At 44.7% G+C, this 20,442-nt stretch overlaps 1 protein-coding gene across 1 annotated transcript in view; it reads left to right on the plus strand.

Moving 5' to 3' along the window:
• The window catches only part of MDGA2 (MAM domain containing glycosylphosphatidylinositol anchor 2), a 411,004-nt gene that overhangs the window by 258,375 nt on the left and 132,187 nt on the right, over positions 1-20,442 (plus strand). Inside the window, exon 7 of the mRNA XM_068947620.1 lies at positions 7,146-7,475. Within this exon, the coding sequence (XP_068803721.1) occupies positions 7,146-7,475 (330 nt within the window). The remainder of the gene's footprint in view (positions 1-7,145; positions 7,476-20,442) is intronic.

Here is a 20,442-nt window from a genome sequence, read left to right on the forward strand (position 1 = left end):
ACTGGTGGTACAGAATCGATCAAACTGCTGAGATGGCTCCCGAGAGGCGACCCGTCTGCTCCTTTTCTGCAGCTCTAAACCAGTGCTGATGGCTGTTTGTCCATCCTGTTCTGGAACGCCTCCAGGGATGGTGCTTCTCTAGCCTTTCTGAGCCACTGGTTGTCCTCTCTGGCCTTTCTCCCACCACCTGCAAAATCGTTCTTGAAGTGCACAAGAGACTCAGCACTTCAGACGTTGTCCCTGCTTTTTAGACCGGAAAGCAATTACCTGCCTTGCATGTAAGCAGGCAGCGTGGTGGGATGGTTGCCTTTGTCAGAGGAAGCCGGTGCTACAGACTCCTGTTCAGTTCGTGGTTGCCAGAGTCCAGTACTCTCTGACCAGGTTCTTTTAGATATTCCATGTGTATGAACAGTGCAGTGTGTAATATAAAAGTTTATTTGGGGGGAATTTGATGTTCACACGAGGTTTTTGATTTAGCAGAGTGATTCAGCAATATACTGAAATCACAATTCAAGTGTATGCACTTAACAAAAATCTAGCTAGACAGTTCAGTCACAGTACCAATGTGATTGCCATTACTGGTCTCAAAAATGCTCAGTCACAATACGGAGTGTCCCCAGTCGCCGGGAAGGAATACATGGGTTGATGCCAGCTCAAGCCCGTTGCTTTCTTCAAAATGTCTTCGTTAGTTGTTGAGGTTTTATACTTTTTGTTGGGCTGAGCCATGTGTACGCTTCCCCCATGCTGATCTGGCTGTTCTCAGGGAGAGCTTCACATTCTTTTGGACAACTCGGAAGAAACATTTACATCAGGTCTAACTACTTAACTGACTACTTATCTAACACAAAGGTCACCCTCTGACCCTCTCTGTGTTGAGATGAAGTCAGTTCTCTGTGCAACAGCAAGGATTAATGAGCCACATCCTACACTGCCCTTGAGACCCAAGGGGGCACCTCTCCATCTGAGTCTTCTCCCATGAATAGCGGCTCTTGGTCGATCACAATGGTCCATGATCCCCCAACTTAAACACAGATTTTTTTTTCACTTAACAGAGAAGATCTGCGTATTAGTCCAAATTTGTCATTGCTTTGCAATTATTTATGTGTAACATTGTAGTGCAGCAAAGCTCAGGTCACAGAATCAATGCATCAGAGTAATGACATAAGTTGAAATGTGCCATTTTTTCTGCTGTTTGAAGTTTGTAACAGATGTTTTTAGGCAAGCATAAATAATTCAGAATTACTGCAGTAAAGCATTTCTTTGATGCTTTGACTATACATCAGTGTGTGCCTTCAGTCACAGTGAGCCGAGGCGTTTGAGTTTCTCCTCCGTTCAGTGATGGGATATGACTTCAGAAAGATCCTATGTTAGCTGTGAAAGGCAGTAACCCAGGTCTAGGTGCTTACCCCATATATGTTAAGTACATCAATTTTATATATTGAACTATTGTATTTGACTGCTATATTTATTTATTTATTTATCTGTTGCCAAAAATCTGCATTACAAAGCTGGTGACTTACGCTTGGACAGGCCCAGAGGAGCTGCTTCTGAGGCTCTCACAACTCAAAAGCAGAATCAAAATAGGTTGCTCTGTGAGGGGGAGGAGGTTGAGTTTTTACTTTCCTCTACAAATCTGAGGCCCACTGAAGACTAACAGTATGGACACCAGCATACAATGAGAAAAGTTGGCTTCTCAAGCTTTCTTGGCAGATTAGGAAAAAGGTTTAGGTTTACAAATACACTTCACAAGTCTTTTAGGGACTATCTGAAATCTGCTGCAAGGCAAGGCTTTGAATCTTTTGAATTGCATTCTTGTGAAAGCAGGATTGCTTTTCCCATCTGTAAGGCTCAAAGGAGATGAGGAACCCAATGTGACTGAAGCAAGAGCTGATGATAAGAGATGGCTTTCTTTACCCACTTGCCTGCCTCATAATTTTTTTCCAAGGACCCATGAGTCATCACGGTAATCATCTTTTGGTACAAAGATCACAGCAGTGACCTGGAGAGTTGATTCTCAGTCTTTTAAAGCAAGCAACCAATGTCTGGATTAACAGACTGGAGTTTCTAGGAGATGAAGCTGGGTTTTCCGACTCACTTTCCAAACAAGCTGTTGCCATGGTGCTTTTTGTGTCTTGTTATCCTTTGATGTGAAATAGAAGTAAAGGCAAAGGGCTTAATCCAAAGCTCATAGAAGCCATGGAAGGGACCATCACTCACTCTGCTGAACTTTGATTCAGAGCATTAGTCCTTTACTTGCTGTTTCTCTGCAGGCCATTGGCCTTAAAAATAAAGTCAAGGGTCTTCCCAAATAGCATGAACTCTTGTGTGTGCATGCGAGAAAGAAACATCGAAGGGTTAGTAACATTTGAGCACTCAGAATGCATTGCTGCTTTGCCTCACCCAGGGAATACAGCTGAAACTCCGAATCTGCAGCTCTTTCAAAGGATCTTGGGAGTGAGCAGGACCTGAACATGAAGATGTTGACCCTTACTTGATGAAGTGCCTGTGCCTGGATGCTCAGAAACAAGTAGTATACTGGAAGCTGAGCTCAAGAAAGCCCCAAAACGTGCTTGTTGTGGTCCGAAAGCCATGCAAGTCTTCCTTTCTGCTTGGCGCATTGCCAGATGACATTCTCATGTAGTTTGGGAACAGGATAAAGCAAAATCTCTGTCCAGCCTTAGCAAAACATTAAGAGGGACAACCAAAATTATTAGTTGAAGCCACTTTTGCTTGCGTATAGGTTGCATATAGGTTGAACCTCGTGTGTAATCCAACTGCTCAGTGAAGGTTCAAATCAGTAATTTGCACAGTTCTGCTGTTTAATATTGCTGTTGGTGCGGGCTGTGAGCAGACACAAACATCACAACACACAAATCCAAGCATTCACCAATGCCTGGCGTCAGCTTAGGAAGCAGTCAGTGGCCAGTAACTATTATGTCAAACCTACAAATTGTGCAGCAGCTAATGTATTCAATTACAGTGTTTGATGCAGTTCATATATCAGGAAATGTGCGTTTGCAAGATATGAACATTTTGATGGATTAAAGGAGCATTTTGGGTTGATCAGGGTGGGGGTGGGAAGATGCAGCTTAACCTGATGAATGCAAATATGCCTTAGTTAAGATACTGAAATGCAGTTTATTACTTTGAAATGTAATTAATGGGGGAAGGCAGAGACAGTGAAGAGTTTTGTGAGGAATGTGAGGATAAAAATTGCTTCATCTTTGTTTATTTGATCACATCATAGTTCTTCAGGGCCTCTTTGGAGAAAGTCTGGTCTTTTCCTGGCCATGAGCTGGGTCTCAGAGTGCAGTTACAGGCTATCTGCACATCTGCTGATATTTTCTAGCACTGTATTTTGATTATGTTCTGAAATCTCTGCTGGGATACAGCTGTGATTAGCATGGGTCTGCAGCACTGCCTCCCACATTGCTCTGGTTACCCCCAAATCTCCTTCCCTTTTATTTACTGTATCTAATCCAATATTTGTGAAGGAAATGTTGCAATGATGCCTCAAGCGTTATGATACAGTGAGAAAACAAGAATCAGAATCCACTGTAGGTTTTAATATACTTAGTATTTTATGGGGGGTGGTGCCTGGAAACTATGGTCCAAGAACCTCGGCATAAACAAAATTTAAACTACTGCTTTATGGGAATTGACTCTGAATGCAGAGACCTATGGAGAATGCATACAGTGTTTTCTGTTGCTTGGTGGTGCCTCCATTTGTACCAGCTCAGGGTTCCCAAGAGGGTCAGTATATGGCACACAGCATAAATCAGTGAGGGCTGAAGTCTTTTGGAAGACCACATCCAGCTTGTGCAAACCTCAGGCTCTACGCCTTCCTATCTGTAAAGAGCAGCTTTGTATTCCCAAGGCTGCAGAAAGTACAGTGACTCCGGAGACATCTACTGACTCCATGTCCTTTTGCTAAGGCCAACACCGTTTGCATAGGGGCTGAGACTAGCACTTCATTGCTCTAATAACATTTATCTCAAAAGCCTGAGGAGAGTCATCCCAGGAGAGCGCCTTCTATCTCTACCAGCTAAGAGTCCCCTCCACTCAGACACATCCTCTGCTCTAAGATAGTGAATCGTTCGTTCTGCTCAGACTGGTTTGTGAGCTGGTGGTTCAGGATGTGTTCAGTTTTCAGTATGTGAAGTGATCTAGACACTCATCAGGCTGAAGTGGGAGGTCCAAGTACAATTTCTCTTCCTAAGAAAGACCTCTAGCTCCTAGGATGTTGTAGCACCATCATTATTGCTATTTCGAAGGTTTAGGGATGGGAGGTTTGTTCTTTCTTGTAGCCTGTAGAGCGTCTTACAGAGCTTCCTATCCTTGAAGATAATCAGTGGAATGAGCCTACAGGGAATTTCAGTGAAAGGCAGTCTAGTTTGGGGGTTGCTTTTGGGCTTGCTTTTGGGCTGAATAGTGAACGACTCAGCACTGTCAAGGCTAGGGCAGTTCTGGTTGTAACCCCAGGTGCCAGTGCAGGCTCAGAGCAAGTGTTTCCTTCCATTCAGCATGCCTCTGTGCTGCTCCCTGTTCCCACCACCCTTCAGACCCACACCCATCAGGCATCTTGTGACACCTGCAGTTGGATTTTGGGGACATACTTCCAGGTATGGATGGTGGTTTTTATGTGCTTTGGTGGTGTATTAGAATTCCAAGATAAACAGGTTAATCGCAGAGATAACTGGTTATTCTGGTACTAAGTGAGATTAGGGATATGGATACGTACTGTTCAGTGATGCTGCTTAACTCTGCAAAGACACTATACTGTAAAGTTGAATTTTCTGTGGATTTTGTTGGCAACAGAAGGAAATGGTGATGGCTGGGCAGTTCTGTGGAGTCTTGGAGAATGGGCTTAGAAAAACAGTACATTGGCTTTCAGCTGTGGGTTGTACTTGAACAGCGGTTAGGTTGTTTAATGTGGGGATTTCATGGCTGTTTCTGATGAACGTCATGTATATCTCAGCATTGCTTAAAAGATGTTAAGAGGTTTGATTTTGAGGAAGAGAGGAGGAAAGGGAATAAAGCACAGAAATTTTTGCCGGCACTTCAGAGTTTCTATAAACTCACTTAACTTTTTCCATGTAATACGCTGCTTCACAGTCCTCATCCTCAACTCCTGTTATATGTATGTATAAAGAAATATGCAGCTCCAGTACGTGCTCTGCTGCAGTTCTTTGGTGATTAGACTTTGCTGTAGCAGATCTGGACAGCAGACAGTCCTGCCCAGTTACTACCAGTAGCTAACACTCAGCCGAAATAAAACTAAACCAAAAAAACATACGCACAAAACTTAGTTGATTATGTAAGTTAGTCCATGGGTGCCAGGGGAGCCCTCCCTGGTCCATGAGGCAGGTGGCTTATGGCCCACAGTCCGAGCCCTCAGATGTTAATTCTGCTGAGGAACTGACTGCAGCTTTTAAAGGGGAGGGAGAGATGCTGAATAAAGAAAAAAAATTTACACCTTTTGATGCAAACTTAATCTTGATAAAGTTAATGAAACTTTCAAGATCCACGAATATGTTCTTAAAAACGCATCAACGTGTTCTTAAAAATGCATCAAACCTGCATATTTGCTTATAACATTTCTAAGTGGTGCTTTCCTTGTGGGGCTTTCCAGTTAGAGATAGACTATATATAAACATAACATACATATGTACTCACCCGCGCACGTAAAGGAGGAGAAGGAGTTGGGGTTTATATAAGTACATTCGGCGCGTCAAAAGATATGCGTACGTTAAGAGCTTAATGGCTGATTCGGAAACGTTCTTCCAAAAATGAGTCATGCTAACCCTGCTTCAGAGCAACCCCTTGATTGCTTTGAGTGGTGACAGGTTCTGGATAGCTTTATGCTCGTTTCAAGTGTGACGAGAGAAATCAGGGAAGCAAACAGTAGTACCGGGATGCTCTCGTAGAGTAGCTTCATGGGTGATGTTAGGGAATGACGCCGATCTTTCTCAGGAACGCGGTTATATGGGCACGTCCTGGTGGAGTGCTGTGCTCCCAGCATCACCTGGGCACTCCTGGGCCCTGCATCTGCTGGTGGGATGCCTCCAAGAAACGCGCCTGCTGCAGGGCTCCCATCTGTATGTAATGCCAGGACTGCCTTATTGCAGCATTGCTGTGCGTTAGAGAATCGATTACATTTGTATTGCTGGCTTGAATGATCTTAGCTGTAGACAAGGCTACTTGGGGCGTGCTGTGCTGCTGTGAGCGATGATGTTTTCCCTGAGGTTTGTGCACACCCTTCAGCCTAAGGCTCTTCCTCTGAGGCCCAGGTGGGTTTCCGCTATCCCAGGCGGTGGAAATGTGAACCAGGTGCGTGTGACTGGCTCCCCTGGGTAGTTACGTCTTGGAAAAGCATCTTGTCAGCTTTTGCCATGGGCCGTCCGCTCAGGCCTACCTAAAGACGTACTTTCAGACTTGGTGCCTTTTGGAGCTCGTGCAGTTTCCCCAGATAAGCAAGCCTGTGCGGCACGTGGCCACCACTGGGCTGCTGGTCACCTGGAGAGAGCTGTCCACCAGTGGGCAGCCACCGCGACTGGGGCAGGCATCCAACTGCCACAGAGCGAGCAGTATGCATGTAAATGGGGGCAGGCTGTGGCCTCAGGCACGCGCTGACCTCTTTTGCTGCAACCAGCTGGTGTGGGGCTAGGTTGTGTGGTTAGGTTCGTTTGCAGATAGATTGGAGATGGCACTGCTGGTTGTAGTAGTGATGTTTGAGAGATATCTTTGTTTTTTCTTCTCTGAATGCTCTGACAGCATGGCGGGTAAGGAAGGGCTTGTAAATACCTCGAGAAAGGGAGGGCAAACACTGAAGATTCACAAATTATTTTGGTTATTCAGTTGTCGGCAGCTCAGCTTAGTTTAAATACAGTGACTGTTCCTACTGTTCAGTATAGAAGTGACAAGTCCTTTAGCAATGTATACTATGCAGTGATATGTGATTAAGATCTGATCCTGTAAGAAATTAACCCGTGTGCTAAGGGTGCCATGGGAAGTTTCAGTGACTTCACAAGCGTTATTTGGAAACATCAAGTGAAGTGTCAATGTTAGTCTTTGCCAAGTCAGGATCAAAAGATGCAAATTGGGTGCTTTATTAGACTAAACTTGGGTTTCTTTGCACATTTCAGCCTTAAAAAAAGGACGCTTTTGGATCACTCCTGACCCATACCACAAAGATGACAATATCCAGATTGGGCGTGAGGTGAAAATCTCCTGCCAGGTGGAAGCTGTCCCTTCTGAAGAGCTTACGTTCAGTTGGTTTAAAAATGGACGTCCCTTGCGAAGCTCCGAAAGGATGGTCATCACGCAGACTGACCCTGATGTTTCCCCTGGCACCACAAACCTGGACATCATTGATCTGAAATTCACTGACTTTGGGACATACACGTGTGTTGCATCTCTGAAAGGAGGTGGTATATCTGATATCAGCATTGATGTTAACATCTCCAGCAGCACAGGTAAGGAGGCTTGTTTTAGTATCAGCTTTGCTTCCTTGTAGCCAAGCTATGGCTTTCCTTGGCTTATGAGAAAAAGAGAGATCTGTATGCAGCAAACCATGGGGACCACGCAGGGAAGCATGGGGATTCCAAGCAGACCCTAGATCCAGTGCTGAGTTCATCTGGCTGAAGGGCAGAAGCCTGAATAAGTGGCACGCGATGCTCTCTTCCAAGGAAGGCCAATGTCCGAGTTTAGCCAGACAGGCCTACTTTTATGCTCAGAAAAGCTGTTGGATATAAAAAAAAGGGCTAAAACGACTTTGGCCTTTGTTTCGAACTTCCAGGCATCCAGAATCATGAATAAATAGTTCATGGGAAATTACAAGGAGAAATAGGACGGTGTTATGTTAATCCAACAGGATCCATCCCACTGCTTTCGTTGAGCAGCAAGTATGAAGTACGGAGGAAGGAGCTCATTGTTCTTTAAGAGTATGCATTGCATGTCGGCGAATCACACTATTCCCAACAGGCAAAATTTCTTAAGTGTCTCTTCTGCATATTTTCAGATCAGTGACAGAAACGTCACTCTTTGATGAAGTAAAATCTTGGCTATTACTTACACTGATAATAAAAATCTTGTGGAGGCCATAGAGCAGGAGTACGTAACGCAGCAGTCATTACCTACTTGTCTTTGTCTCTTTGCTAATAGCTGGTTTGTAACCAACAGATTTCTTAGACTTTTTCTTCTCAGTAGTTGATTTTAATAACTAAGGCAATCCATGTTTTTGCTGTAATCCCAGAACAGTAAAAACCTATAGATTAGTATAAAAGCATGTATTTCAACAGAAGGCTTTTTGCATCAGTTACCCAATATTTGTTTTTTACAAAATAGCATTTTTGTTTTGTTTTCAAAACAATGCCGGTGTAACAAAATCAAAGATCTTCTTTCTCTTGCTTTAAAAAAAAAATCAGTTTCCCCTCAACTGTGCCCTGCTAAAAGTTGTTTTACATATATATTTTTAAATAAACTAGAAAATATATTTTGAATGCAGATTTTTTTTTCCCCCTGCCACAATTAGTTACAACCATGAAAAGGCTTGCTGGTTGCTTTCTACAATAAAAATGCACTTGTAGTTTCAGAACACTACTCTATGTTGTCAGTATTACAGTTGTTATCCAGCCTGTCTTTTATATGAAGTGCTGTACTTTTCCTCAGATTGTGCTTGCTATTCGCTGGGGTAAGGAGTTCAGTGTATGTCATTTGGAAGTAAGACAACACAGGACACACTGAGGAAAACATTTTTATAGTACAGAAAGAAAATATTTAATAGACATTTTTTGCCCCTTTTCACCAAACACATTCACATATGTGCTTTCTACTTCTTCCTGGTTTGGTCCATCTTGAACAGAGTGCTTGCAAGGCCTGATCTCCTCTAGTTCTCCTGAGGTGGCCGACAGTTTATTCATGTTTTTTGCACATGCAGTTTCTTCAGTGGCATGATTGGTTGTGGTCATTTGAGATGATAAACAATTGCAATCCAAAACTACGGTGCCCATCTCCTACCCGGTGATGAAGTCTCTAAATAGACATAAAGCTTGTGTACATGCAAGCTGAGAGATGGCGTTTCAAATAACGGCGTCTGAGCTCCCTGCAGTGAATCCTCTGCTGCAGGAACGTCCTCCCACAGATCCCTCTAGAGCTCCATGTTCCCTCTAACATGTGTTTCTGGAACTCTTGCCTGCTGCAATTGTTTCATCAAGAATATTGTGCACCGCAGGGAGATGAGACAGAATTGACCTGTGGTTCAGATGGAGCCTGGGAAGCCAAACCAGGCCACTTTGTGCTGTTACTGACTTCCCAGGTGGCTGAATTAGGGACCACTTCAGCAAAATGGACCTATATAAGTCCATGGGACTGGATAGGAGGCATCTGAGGGCACTGAGGGAGCTGACCAGTGTCACTACAGGGCCGCTCTATTATCTTGCAAAGGTCATAGTGATCTAAGGAGGTCTAAAAAGGACCAGAAAAAAAAAAAAACAAATTTTATGCCCATCTTCCAAAAAAAAAAAAAAAGGCAAGAAGGAGATCCTGGGAACTACAGGCCAGTCATCGTCACCTCAGTCCCTGGGAAGATCATGGAGCTTGTTCTCTTAGAAGCCACGTCCATCCACATGAATGACAAGCAGGTGACTGGAGACAGCCGGCATGGATTTACTGAAAGCAAATTATGCCTGACCAACCTGGTTGCCTCCAATGATGAAAAGACAAGGGAAGAGAAACGAATGCTGTTTACCCGGACTTTAGTAAAGCCTTCCACACAGTCTTTTGTAATGTCCTTACAGCCAAACTGATGGAGCATGGTTTGGAAAGAAGTGAACTGTGAGATGTGTGGAAAATTGGCTGGACCACTGGGTGCGAAGAGTTGTGGTTGCTGGTACAAAGTCAGCTCCTGTGCGTATAAGTGAACGTGCAGTCAGCATTTCTCCAGCTATCTTTGCTGCATGTCTCACCCTGAAACAATGCATGCATTATGTGTATAATGCAAACCTTGAGGGATAGGAAGAAAACAAGCATTATATTTAGTTTACTTAGTTATTATTTTATTATTTACTATTTATTTTGAATTTGTCTTATCATTCAGAGACCTTGGATGTTTTTCTTCTTTTTGCTAAATTTTACAATAAGTATCAATCAGAAGTATTTATTTTTACTGTTTGATAACTCTGAAAATGTGCATTGGTATTGCAAAGTTTTGCAGACTTCCAGTTAATTTCAAAAATACTATGCTGGAGCAATGCAAGGACCACAGAGAGATTTGTGGGGGCTTTGCCTTGCGGCATTACGGGCTGCGACTGCCTGGCTGGGAAGAAGCTCTGGAGAAGGGCGCTGGGCGTCCTTGCAAGCAGCTGGTGGGACAGGAGCTGCAGAACACCCTGTTAGCAAAGGAGGTCAACAGACACTATGTACTGGGGACACTTTGGGTCCCCAGTACAGGAAAGATTTCGGCAAACTGGGGCCAGTTCAGCAGAGGCCACCACGATAGTCAGGGCTGGAGCCATGCCCTGTGAGGAGGAGCTGGCAAATGGGGCTTGTTTAGCTTGGGGAAGAGGCAACTGCAGAGCGATCTGGCAGCAGCCAGCCCCTGGGGGATGCACAGGAGTCATTGACGGGGGGAGCCAGTCTTTTTATAGAAGTACATGGGCTGAGAGAAGATGAGAGACAACCAGCATAAGCTGAAATGAGAGTTTCAGACAGCAGATGAGGAGGAACTTTTCCCCATGAGGACAGCCAAGCATGGAACAGGTTGCCCAGAGGCATTGTGGGGTCTCCGTTCTTGGAGGCTTTCAGAGTCAGCCTGAGCAACCTGATCTCAGAGCTGGCCCTGCTTGGAGCAGAGGTTGGCCCAGAGACCTCCTGAGCTCTCTTCCATCCTCACTTATCCTAGGAAGACTTTAGTGGTAGAATTGCTGACCAGCAGATTCACAACAAGGGAATAGCCCATTTCTGAGGTTTTAACTGGAAAAAAACACGTACTTCAAGCATATTAATGCACATCTTATGAACAGCTAAAGAACTGAGTAGCAAAGAAGCTTATCGTGAGGACGGTGCAGAGTTTGGCATGATGGATAGCAGTCGCATGCAAACGCAACGTTACCTTCTTACTAGGGTGCAATGGACAGTGACGTGTTGTGCGCTCATGCGTTTTCTGTCTGGCAAAAAGTAACCACTGTATTATCTTTACTTGCTGGGGAATCATTTGGGAAATTGATGGGATTTATTGGAAGCATCCGTTAGATGGCTGTACCTCTTAAGCTTTTCACAATTTCTGCAGGCAGTGATGAATTATGTCAGCTCTTAAATTCACTGTCCCGTAACACTCAAGTAAAACAGAAAGGAGGAGAAAGCTCAGTATTTGGGATCAGCTTTACCTAGCCTCCTAAAAGAAATTCTACCTATTTGTATGACTTCATTAGCCGATGAAGTGGAAGCTGAAATAGTTTCAGTATCCGTTTGAAGGTCATTACTGATTCATTAAGATTCACTGCCGCTGTGGTAATTATGAACATAAGGCCTAGGCACAAACACATTTTCCAAATGCCAGGACTTGATATACTAAATATCTCACTGTGTGTCAGTTAGCTGATTTCAGGGAGAATACTTTTTCCTTGTGTCTACAGGATTCCTCCTGGAGTCGCAAAACTGGAGGCAGCAAAGGCTGTGCCACTTTGTCAGGAGGCAAGGAGACGTAGGTCTCTTCTACTGGGTACGCTCTGCAGCTGGCTGGCCGGAAAGGGGTAGTCAAGAGTCCGAGGGAACACGCCAGCCTTTTGGCATGCTTCATATTCGACTTGTTTAGCAAGCGTGGCTTTCCCTTGACATTTTGTACTCTTATCAGGAAAGGCATAGATTTATGTCTCGGGTTCCTTTTATAAATGGACCTGAAGTAATCCCCTGGCACCTTCCCCCCACCATATCGCAATAAAGTAGGGCAGTGAATAGTAGAAATGAAGACTCAAATACTGCAGCTTTGCCCTGTAAAAGCCCTGTCATCCATAAAACAAACCCTGGGCAAACGATGTTGAAAGGCCAGCTGAATCTCCAGTATGTGTGCATGCGGTGGGGACTCTGAAGGCAAGAGATGTTAAAATAGCAACAAAAAACCCAGTGAAATATGCTTGTGGTGACCAGAAAAGAGAGGTGGATCAGAAAAGTGTGTTAGTCTTTGCATGTGATCTTTTTCTCTGCCTTAAATATCATATTCAAAGCAGAAAGAAATGGTGCTTCAGGTGCTGTTTGCCGTGCTGTGTCCAGTGTGGATTCTTACACTGTATTTATCTCCCGAAAATCAGTGTCAGTGCAGGAGGAGGTGGAACATCTGTCACTTCTGGCTTACTCTCTTCTCACCTGCCCCCTGGAGGCAGCACTGTGCCATGAAGTGCTTTGTTCTTTTTGGGGGGGCTATTTTATGTCATTCTGCGGAGGCACTGCTCTGACTGGGTATGAGATGGGCCAGATGGAGGAAACGGCTGATAGTCTGGGGGTGGAGGCAGCAGTGACCCTTCTCGTCTCAAAGAGTCACTTCTACTGTCCCTACTGGTTTCTGTGCAAGCGCTGCCAGAGACAGGCAGAGCAATTCCTAAAGAGCAAGTGTATATTAGGCCGTGCATCCTCCCTACCATTCGATGAGAGGGCTTCTGTCTTCAACTCATCAGCTGTCCATTAAATAATGAACTAATTAAAAGTCCAGACTGATGTCTTAGAGTGTGTGGCCTTGGTCTGTTTATGAAGTATGTGTCCTGTGGTCATCTTGTTCTTCCTTTGATGATACATAAAGGAGATCTTTGTTTTAGTTCTAAATTATTTATTAAAATCACAGTGCTGTCTCTTTGCATAATGAAAAAATGCTTTCTGTGAGATAATTAGCGTTCTAATTAAGATATTTGTAAACCTTAAGCATTGTCCAGAGTGATCATGTACAGGCAGCCTTGAGAAATTACAGGGTACTACGAGAAAATAGACAGACATTTCATTATGGCACTAAATTGACTATTTCTGCCAGCCATTATCTATGAGTTTATCTTTGAAAGGAATAGGTGAACAGAAAGGACAGATAGATGCTGGATTTCTCTAAAAAGCTTTTCTTTCATAGTTCTATTTTAGTACTTAATGTGCAGAGATTTTTCTTTTTAATTTTATCGCTGAGAGCCACTGTCCCTTACCATAGCACAGCTGACAACAGTTAGCCAAGCTACTTGGCTCCCTGCTCCGCTAGGGAGGGGGTGAGTGTAATCACAGCAAGCTCCCTGGGCTTTTCTGTGCTTTGCAGCCTGTTCCCTCCCAAGGTCTTGGCTCCTCCTGGGCATTCGACTTCTCTGAAACGCGGTCATTCACTGCACGTTCACTTCAGCTCTGTTTTCTGGGAGCAGACACCTACCTCAGGGGCTGCATATTGCAGAAGCTCTTTATTCTTCTCCTGAAAGCAGAAGTGATCAGCTCGTTGTTGCACATCGCACATGGCTGTTGGAGCTCCTCAGCATGACTCCTGAGAGATCACTGAGAACTAATTTGGCTAATTTGCTGCTGACTGTGTATGTTCTAGGTTTAAAATTTGTGCCACTTCAGAATTTAACAGTGGTGGCGGGGTGGTGTTTTAAGGTATTAGAAGTACGTTGAGCTAAGTAATGACTCTGAAATTGTGCTACTGTCTAAATAGGTCTCTTGTGAAAAACCTCACCATGAAATCTGTGATTGCTGTTCACATCTTTACCTGCAATTAGTAGTGGTTTGTGCCCAAGAAAACACTGACCATGGTACTTTCTCTTCTCCTTTGTATATGAGCAGTACAGTGTCCAGGCAACTGTCCCAGTGGAAAAGAGAGCATGCTTACAGGTCTTTTGATTTACACTCCGTATGAATAACCAGATGGTTATTCATAGTGATGAAAGGCTAAAGTAGAAATTTGCCATTTTTTGAAATCAGTTGCTTTTCTGATCATTTGGCTAGATCAACAGTTTCCTTTAGGGTCTATTCCTTTCTCAGTTCTAGAGCACCTTTCAGCATCTTCTCCCTCATTTTCCCCCAAACACTTCTTTTAAAAGAAATATACTGGCTAAATAATTTTGCTGAAATACATCTTGTATATCATCTTGCCTTCCTAAGGAAGTAGCTAACAGAACTGAGTCTGGCCTGGTTACCTCTTCTAACAAAGCCCCTCCATCACATAAGGGCTATGAATCGTGAAGATGGACTTAAACCCACGTATCAGGCAGAGGATGATTAATTTTAGAGATTCAGACCTTCATATTCGTAAAAATTAGAGAAGGAAGAGACCCGAACAACATCATCTCTCCTTGCCAGTACAGTGTTGATTCTTTGGTGTTCATTGTCCAGGATGGTTTTAAATTCCTTGAACAATGTGGCTTCCAACACTTCTTTTGGGAGATTATCTGTGAGTAATCTTCAGTACAGATTATTTCTTGATATGCAGCTCAAACGTTCCTTTGCTTAACTTTATCCTATAATTACTAGTCATTACCATTAGTCCGTTTTAAGCACTCCAGTCACTCTACTGAAATGGTTGTATCATCTATCCTTCTCTCACCATATAGCTTCCCTGTCACTGCTTAGATTGCACAGTCATTGATTTAGGGCCATCATGATCTTCCTTTCTGCCTTTTTAAGGCACCTGATGAAACATAGAAATGCCAGTACCCCAGAAATGCCAGTGATTTACTTCATCTTCTCCATCTGTAATCTCCAATATTTTCTTGAAAAGTCCAGCTGTCTGGCGTCCAGCTGTCCTCCTGCATACCTACCTTGACCTTTTGGTGGCCATTTCCAAGGCCTCTTTGTCCATCTCACACTGGTTGCCTTCTGCCTATTTGAATGATTTCTAAATAGCGTACATAGAAGTACCCAAGTTCACGTCATGATGGTGCTTGCTTATGTGATGCCTGAAGTTCAGGTTAGAAACAACATGCACCATGTTCTGCTCCTATTCATGTCATGCTCACAGCACTTCACAGACCTCCTCAAACCTCTTCATGGCCTCCTCTGATGAGAAGCAGAGTTCAGTAGTCCACACTGAGTTCTGCAGTAAGTGAAGTACTTTGTAGTCAAAGATCTTGTTTAAAACTAGAGTGGGTGTTTCTTTACTGCACACTGCATTGAAGATATTTGAAGTATTTGTTAATGGAGATGCTTAATATACCTTTAGAAACAGAGGATAAGTAAGTACAATCTTTTCGTGAACTAATCAAAAAAGGAAGGATAGAGATAGGATTGAGGCATAAATCAGAGATTTGGTTTTGTTCTTGCTTCTGCCGTTATCTCTTGTAATCACAAGGAGGCTAACTGAGTTGTCTGAGCCTTTAAAATAGGGATAGTAGCTGCCTTCTGAGGGTTTCAAAGGTTGTTCATGAGGAAAAACTGGTGACCCCATCATGTCTACCCAGAATATGCAGGGAATAAGTGGGTTAGGGTCATGCATTTTGGCCTTTTTTTTTTTTTTTTTGAAAAAGTATTTTGTTTGAGTCCATATCCTCCTGTGGATACAGTGATGGCTGGACCGAGGGTCCTATGTAATTACATTACAAGACTGCAGGTTTGTTTAGCCTAGTTTCCTGTCTCCAGCAGCAGACAGACATGTCTGCTTAGGAAACAGCTTCAGAAACAGGAGGAGGGGTCACAGATACCTTCTTGCCATCTGACCGTCTGTGAGTCAGGGACTGCTGGGGAGTCAGCAGGCTTTCAGGGACGTCTCAGACCAGTTTATTTAAGAGCCACAAGTTGGCATCTATCAACACTAGCCCTGCTATGTGTGTCTCTGCCCATTCTGAATCATAATAGTATGTATTTTTAAAGTAGATCCTACTTCTGAGTGTAACTGAGGTTTTTGTTTTCAAAACGATAACCCCATGCTTTAGGAAAAAATGATTTTGGTGCTAAGAGTATTAACTTTTTTTTTAAGCCACTTGCTGCATGAATAAGCTAATGTTTGTTGCTTCAGATATAGCTTATAGCTAATTTCTTATTCTGCACAAGCACGAACGGCCTTGACCTTTATTCGTGGCAGGCTCCGTTGCCTGTACTGCAGGAGACGTGCTGATGCCTCAGCCGGGACAGCTGAGTCCCTCCGAGGCTCTGCTTGTGCCACAGCAGCAGCTGCCAGGAGCATGAGGCTAGGACGGCTGCCAGCACCCTGCTCACCTGGGTGGCAGCACCCTGCTCGCGGGGTGGCACCCTCTGCTCATGCACCCCTGCTTGCTGGGCCTTCCTCTGCAGCGAACCCAGCCATGCCGGCATTGCTTCATGGTCCCAGCCTCTCCCCGTGTCTTGGGTCATCATCAGGGGAGAAAATGTTCAAATGGTTATTTTCTCAAATTCTGTAGTTCTCTCTCTCTCTCTCTCTCCCTCTTTTTTTTTTTCTTCTTCTAGTAACAAGGATATTAATAAATTCAATAAGAGCATTGGACCAGGTTGCCCAGAGAGGTAGTGGAGTCTCCTTCCCTGGAGATATTCAAAACCCGTCTGGACGTGTTCCTGGGCAATATGCTCTAGGTGACCCTGCTTGAGGAGGGAGGTTGGACTAGATGATCTCCAGAGGTCCCTTCCAACCTAAACGATTCTGTGATTCTGTGATTCTGTAATAAGCCCTAATAATGTACAAGCTGGCTTGCAACATGACAGATACTGGTTGTACTGCCAAATGCCACAGGAGAAGACGAGTCAGGTTATTTTAAGGTATCTTTGGATCTCAGGTACTGATATGGCCTATCTTATCATCCTGCCTGCAGACCTCATAGTCTGTGGTACTTATCTTGGCAGTGTGTAGTTTTTGTGCTACTGCTATCTCTGTTTTTCGGAAAGGAAACGGAGTTATAGAAAGCGTAAATGACTTGCTCACAGTTGCGCAGGACCTTGGTTGCATGCATCTGTTTTTCAAAGCCCTATGTCTTTCCTCCCAAAGCTACATGTGACCATGGGAACCAGCATCTAATCTTTCCAAGTTTCTTCCTTATACGAGTCAGTTTGCTTTGAGTGTCCTAATTTCTGAACTTGACTTGTCGCTAACTCCGAGATCCTATTGCTAGCTTTGGCAGCCTCGCACAGTTAGAGCTCGTGTCTGGTGCCTTTCTACAACCCCGCAGTCTGGCTATCGCAGGCTTTCTTGAGTCCCCAGTTACAGAGATGAATCTCTGCCTTCCTTCCCCTATAGTTCCACCCCGTGGATGTGCTAAAATCATCCATTTACTCCTGCTAGATCACTGTGGCAAGCTTAGTGAAGGAATTTCTTAAGCCAGAGAATGTTGTGGGTTTCTGGAGAACAGTTAACCTTCCTCACCTCAATTTATTTGCATCCTATCCCTGTTTCAGGTGCTGGTGGTGATTGTTTCCTCAAGTAAGAATGTGCTCTTGCAGCAAATAGCACTTTTAGCATGTTGTACTGGCTTGTGCTACAGTCCTTCTGTGGAGTATGTGAAGGGCTCGATAAATGCCTCAGAGATGTATATTCCTTAAAGCACTTGTTCTCCTTTCCCCCTGCCATTTTTGTAGAGTCTAGCTGCAAGCAGCCTTACTGGACTTGCCTGTTGATTAATTCATGATGCTGATCATGAAACATTTCTTTTGGCTTCAAGAAGCGTGGCCAAGAGACAAGCTACTCTGGAGGTGTTGCAGAGGAGATGTGTTGTTTTGAGAAGAAAGTGGAATTTTGTCAAAAGCAGAAGTCCTTCCCCTTCCTCCTTCCGTTCACCCCAAATGCACGTGCTTTTCTTGGGAAAGCCTCTCAGGACCGAGGCAGAACTGGCCAAAGCAGGTGAGAAACGCTGCTTCCAGGCAGCCTTGCTCTAGGTCTTCCCTCTGCAAGTCCTCTCCTCTGCTCCCAAATTCCTTTCCTTCTGGCAAAGGCGACACATTGCAGGAGGGGCTCAACAGTGGCACTGCTGAGATCAAATCCTCCCTCTCCAGCTGCACGAAATGCATCACTTACTGCCAGCAGGACCTGGGGCCTCAGGCCTGTCTCAGCAGCATCTGACCCAGCAGCCAGCACCTCAGAACACCTGTGCCCAGCTCCTCCACTTTTAGAAAACAATTTCTAAAGGCCAGGCTGTGCTGCATCGGGTGGAACATGAAGGTTTATCCCTGCAGAAGTGGCGTGAAAAGTACAGAGACAGGCAGACACACACAACCAGGCAACATGGATTGCAGCTCACCAAAGCACACCTTCAATATTCATGTTCGTGGCAAAGCTAAAAAATCTCAGGAAAACCAGCTAGTAACTTCAAGCAAAGCAAAACCATCCTGTAGGTATCATGTAGCCTGGGAACATCCTACAGCTCCTTCTCCTCCTGAGAGATGGTTGGAACTTGAGGACCTTCCAGTGTGAGGTCCAATTCAGAAAGCTCCGGGACCCACTCCTTTCATCTCACCCCCCTCGCTGCCTTCAGCATCCTTTTCCTCCTGTGTTTTTTGAGTGACGCAGATAGGGCTCTGTCCTGGCTGCTTTCCTCTCCTGCCTCCCAAGAGAGGGGCTCAGTGCAGAGGTATGGACGTTGGCTCTCCAGCTCCACAGGGGCATCTCCCTGCACCTGCCACTGGTCAAGCAAAGCCACTATTTGCATTTGGTGTTGGGGAGCCCTGCTGTGGCCTCTGCAGGTAGCTGCCTCCTTTCTGCCTGGATTCCCTGTTCCTGAGGCACATGCTGCGACTCTGCCTTGCTCCTCAAGACGGCCCCAGCTTGGTCTCCTGTTGCCTGATCCAGGCAGCAGGAGCTGTTGGTGCCCAGCCCTCAAGGTGCTGTGTCAAGACTTAGGAAGAGCTATGGGGAAGCCAGGGTAGGACATGGCTGTGGTTTTCACTGCCAGCCTATTCCTGCGGTGACCGTCATACATCCTTCTGTAGTCTCCTTTGCTGCACGATGCGCCCCTCACTTCTCCTGTCCGCTGTGAACAAGGAGGAGAGTTCATTTCCTTTCTTTCCTACGCGACAAGACTACTTATGTGTCTTTGTGCCCCCTTCCCTTGCGTAGGGCAGACAATGTTGTCCCACAGTCCGTCCTCGCTGGGTGCTTTCTGGCAGTTTTGCAGTTGTGTTCTCGCTGGAGTCACTCCCAGTGAGCCACCTCTCCTTGCGCTGTCCTGTGGTCAGGACCTCCTTGGAGCACACAGGTGCAGGTGAGAAATAAAAGTGGATCTGAGGATTGTTTTGTTAGGTTTTTTTTTTAAAGAATATTTTTCCTTAACTCGCCTATTTAAAAAAAAAAAAAAGGTATTCCACTATTGTGCGTCCCACCAGATTCAGCAGGAGCTATTAAAACATTCAAAACAGCTAAAAAGAACATTTTATTCAGATTTAAAATCCTGTTCCTGACAGGTTTTTCGGGTCCATAACCAAATGTTAGATCCTGTGGGACAACTGGAGCTCCCGGTTTCACACAGACACAAGTCTGTTATTCGTGTCACTGGAGGCCTACAGATAAGCTTTGGGTATTTTTTCTGTGGACAGAAGCTTCCATGCAGGCTGTATTGTCTCAGTCCTGGCTTTTAAGCAAAGCAGTCTGAGGTGGGACAGTGCAGGGAGGTAACACTCCTAAGGCAGACTGTTTCTAAGACAAAACGGTGATTCTCCAAGCAATTTAGGACAAAAGACCCATATTTTTCAGAAGGCACAAAAGCAAATGTAGGGGAGGCACTGTTTCATATGCGGCTCTCTCTCTCTCTCTGTGTAGCACTCAGGTGTGTATGTAGATCAGCCTGTTCCATGTCTGCACCCTCCACGTTACAGGGAGGCAAGCGTTTGTGACCTAGAGATCACAGACAACTTTGGAGATGGTGCTTTCTTTTATGGTATGCTAAGGGAGAAGTTAAAAAAAAAAAAAAAGATTGGCTATAAAACCAATATAGGTATGATGAGAAGGGCACAATAATTGAACATGGCAAAAATGTTCCTGGTGGGACTGCGGAGCTTGCGGTGCTTTGTGATTATCAAATGCAGTCACCTAAAACGCAGAGGCAGAAGGGCCACCGAGGACCAGACTGGCTGCAAATTCATTCAGTGCTTGTCATGCCGACGCAGAACCTTTCGCAAGGAGGGACAGGTGGGTTCTGGTCTGATTAAGCCTCTTGCACAGCAGCAGCATCTCCTCAGTGGGGACAAACTGCTCTCCTCGCGGCCTGGGAATGGTACTGCAAAGAGTTGGCGGTGTCAGCTGGAAAGTCTCCCTGTTGCGAGACAGAAGGAGGGATGGGGCAGTGTGCGTGGTGACCGCCCCTGCACGCAGGGTTGCAGATGTTCCTGCTCCAAGGGGTTATCCAACCCTTGTTGGAAATAGTTGTTCGCATACTCCTTCAAGATTCATTCATCTAAATTTCTATGGAAAAAAATATCATTTTAATAGACTTCCTTTGACAGAAAGACAGTAACTGCATTTTGGTTTCAGTTTATGGATTTTGAGCTGATTTGTGAATAGGCATGCTGCTTCTTCAG

Source organism: Struthio camelus, chromosome 5 (genome assembly GCF_040807025.1).
Source record: "Struthio camelus isolate bStrCam1 chromosome 5, bStrCam1.hap1, whole genome shotgun sequence".
Classification (NCBI taxonomy): Eukaryota; Metazoa; Chordata; class Aves; order Struthioniformes; family Struthionidae; genus Struthio; species Struthio camelus.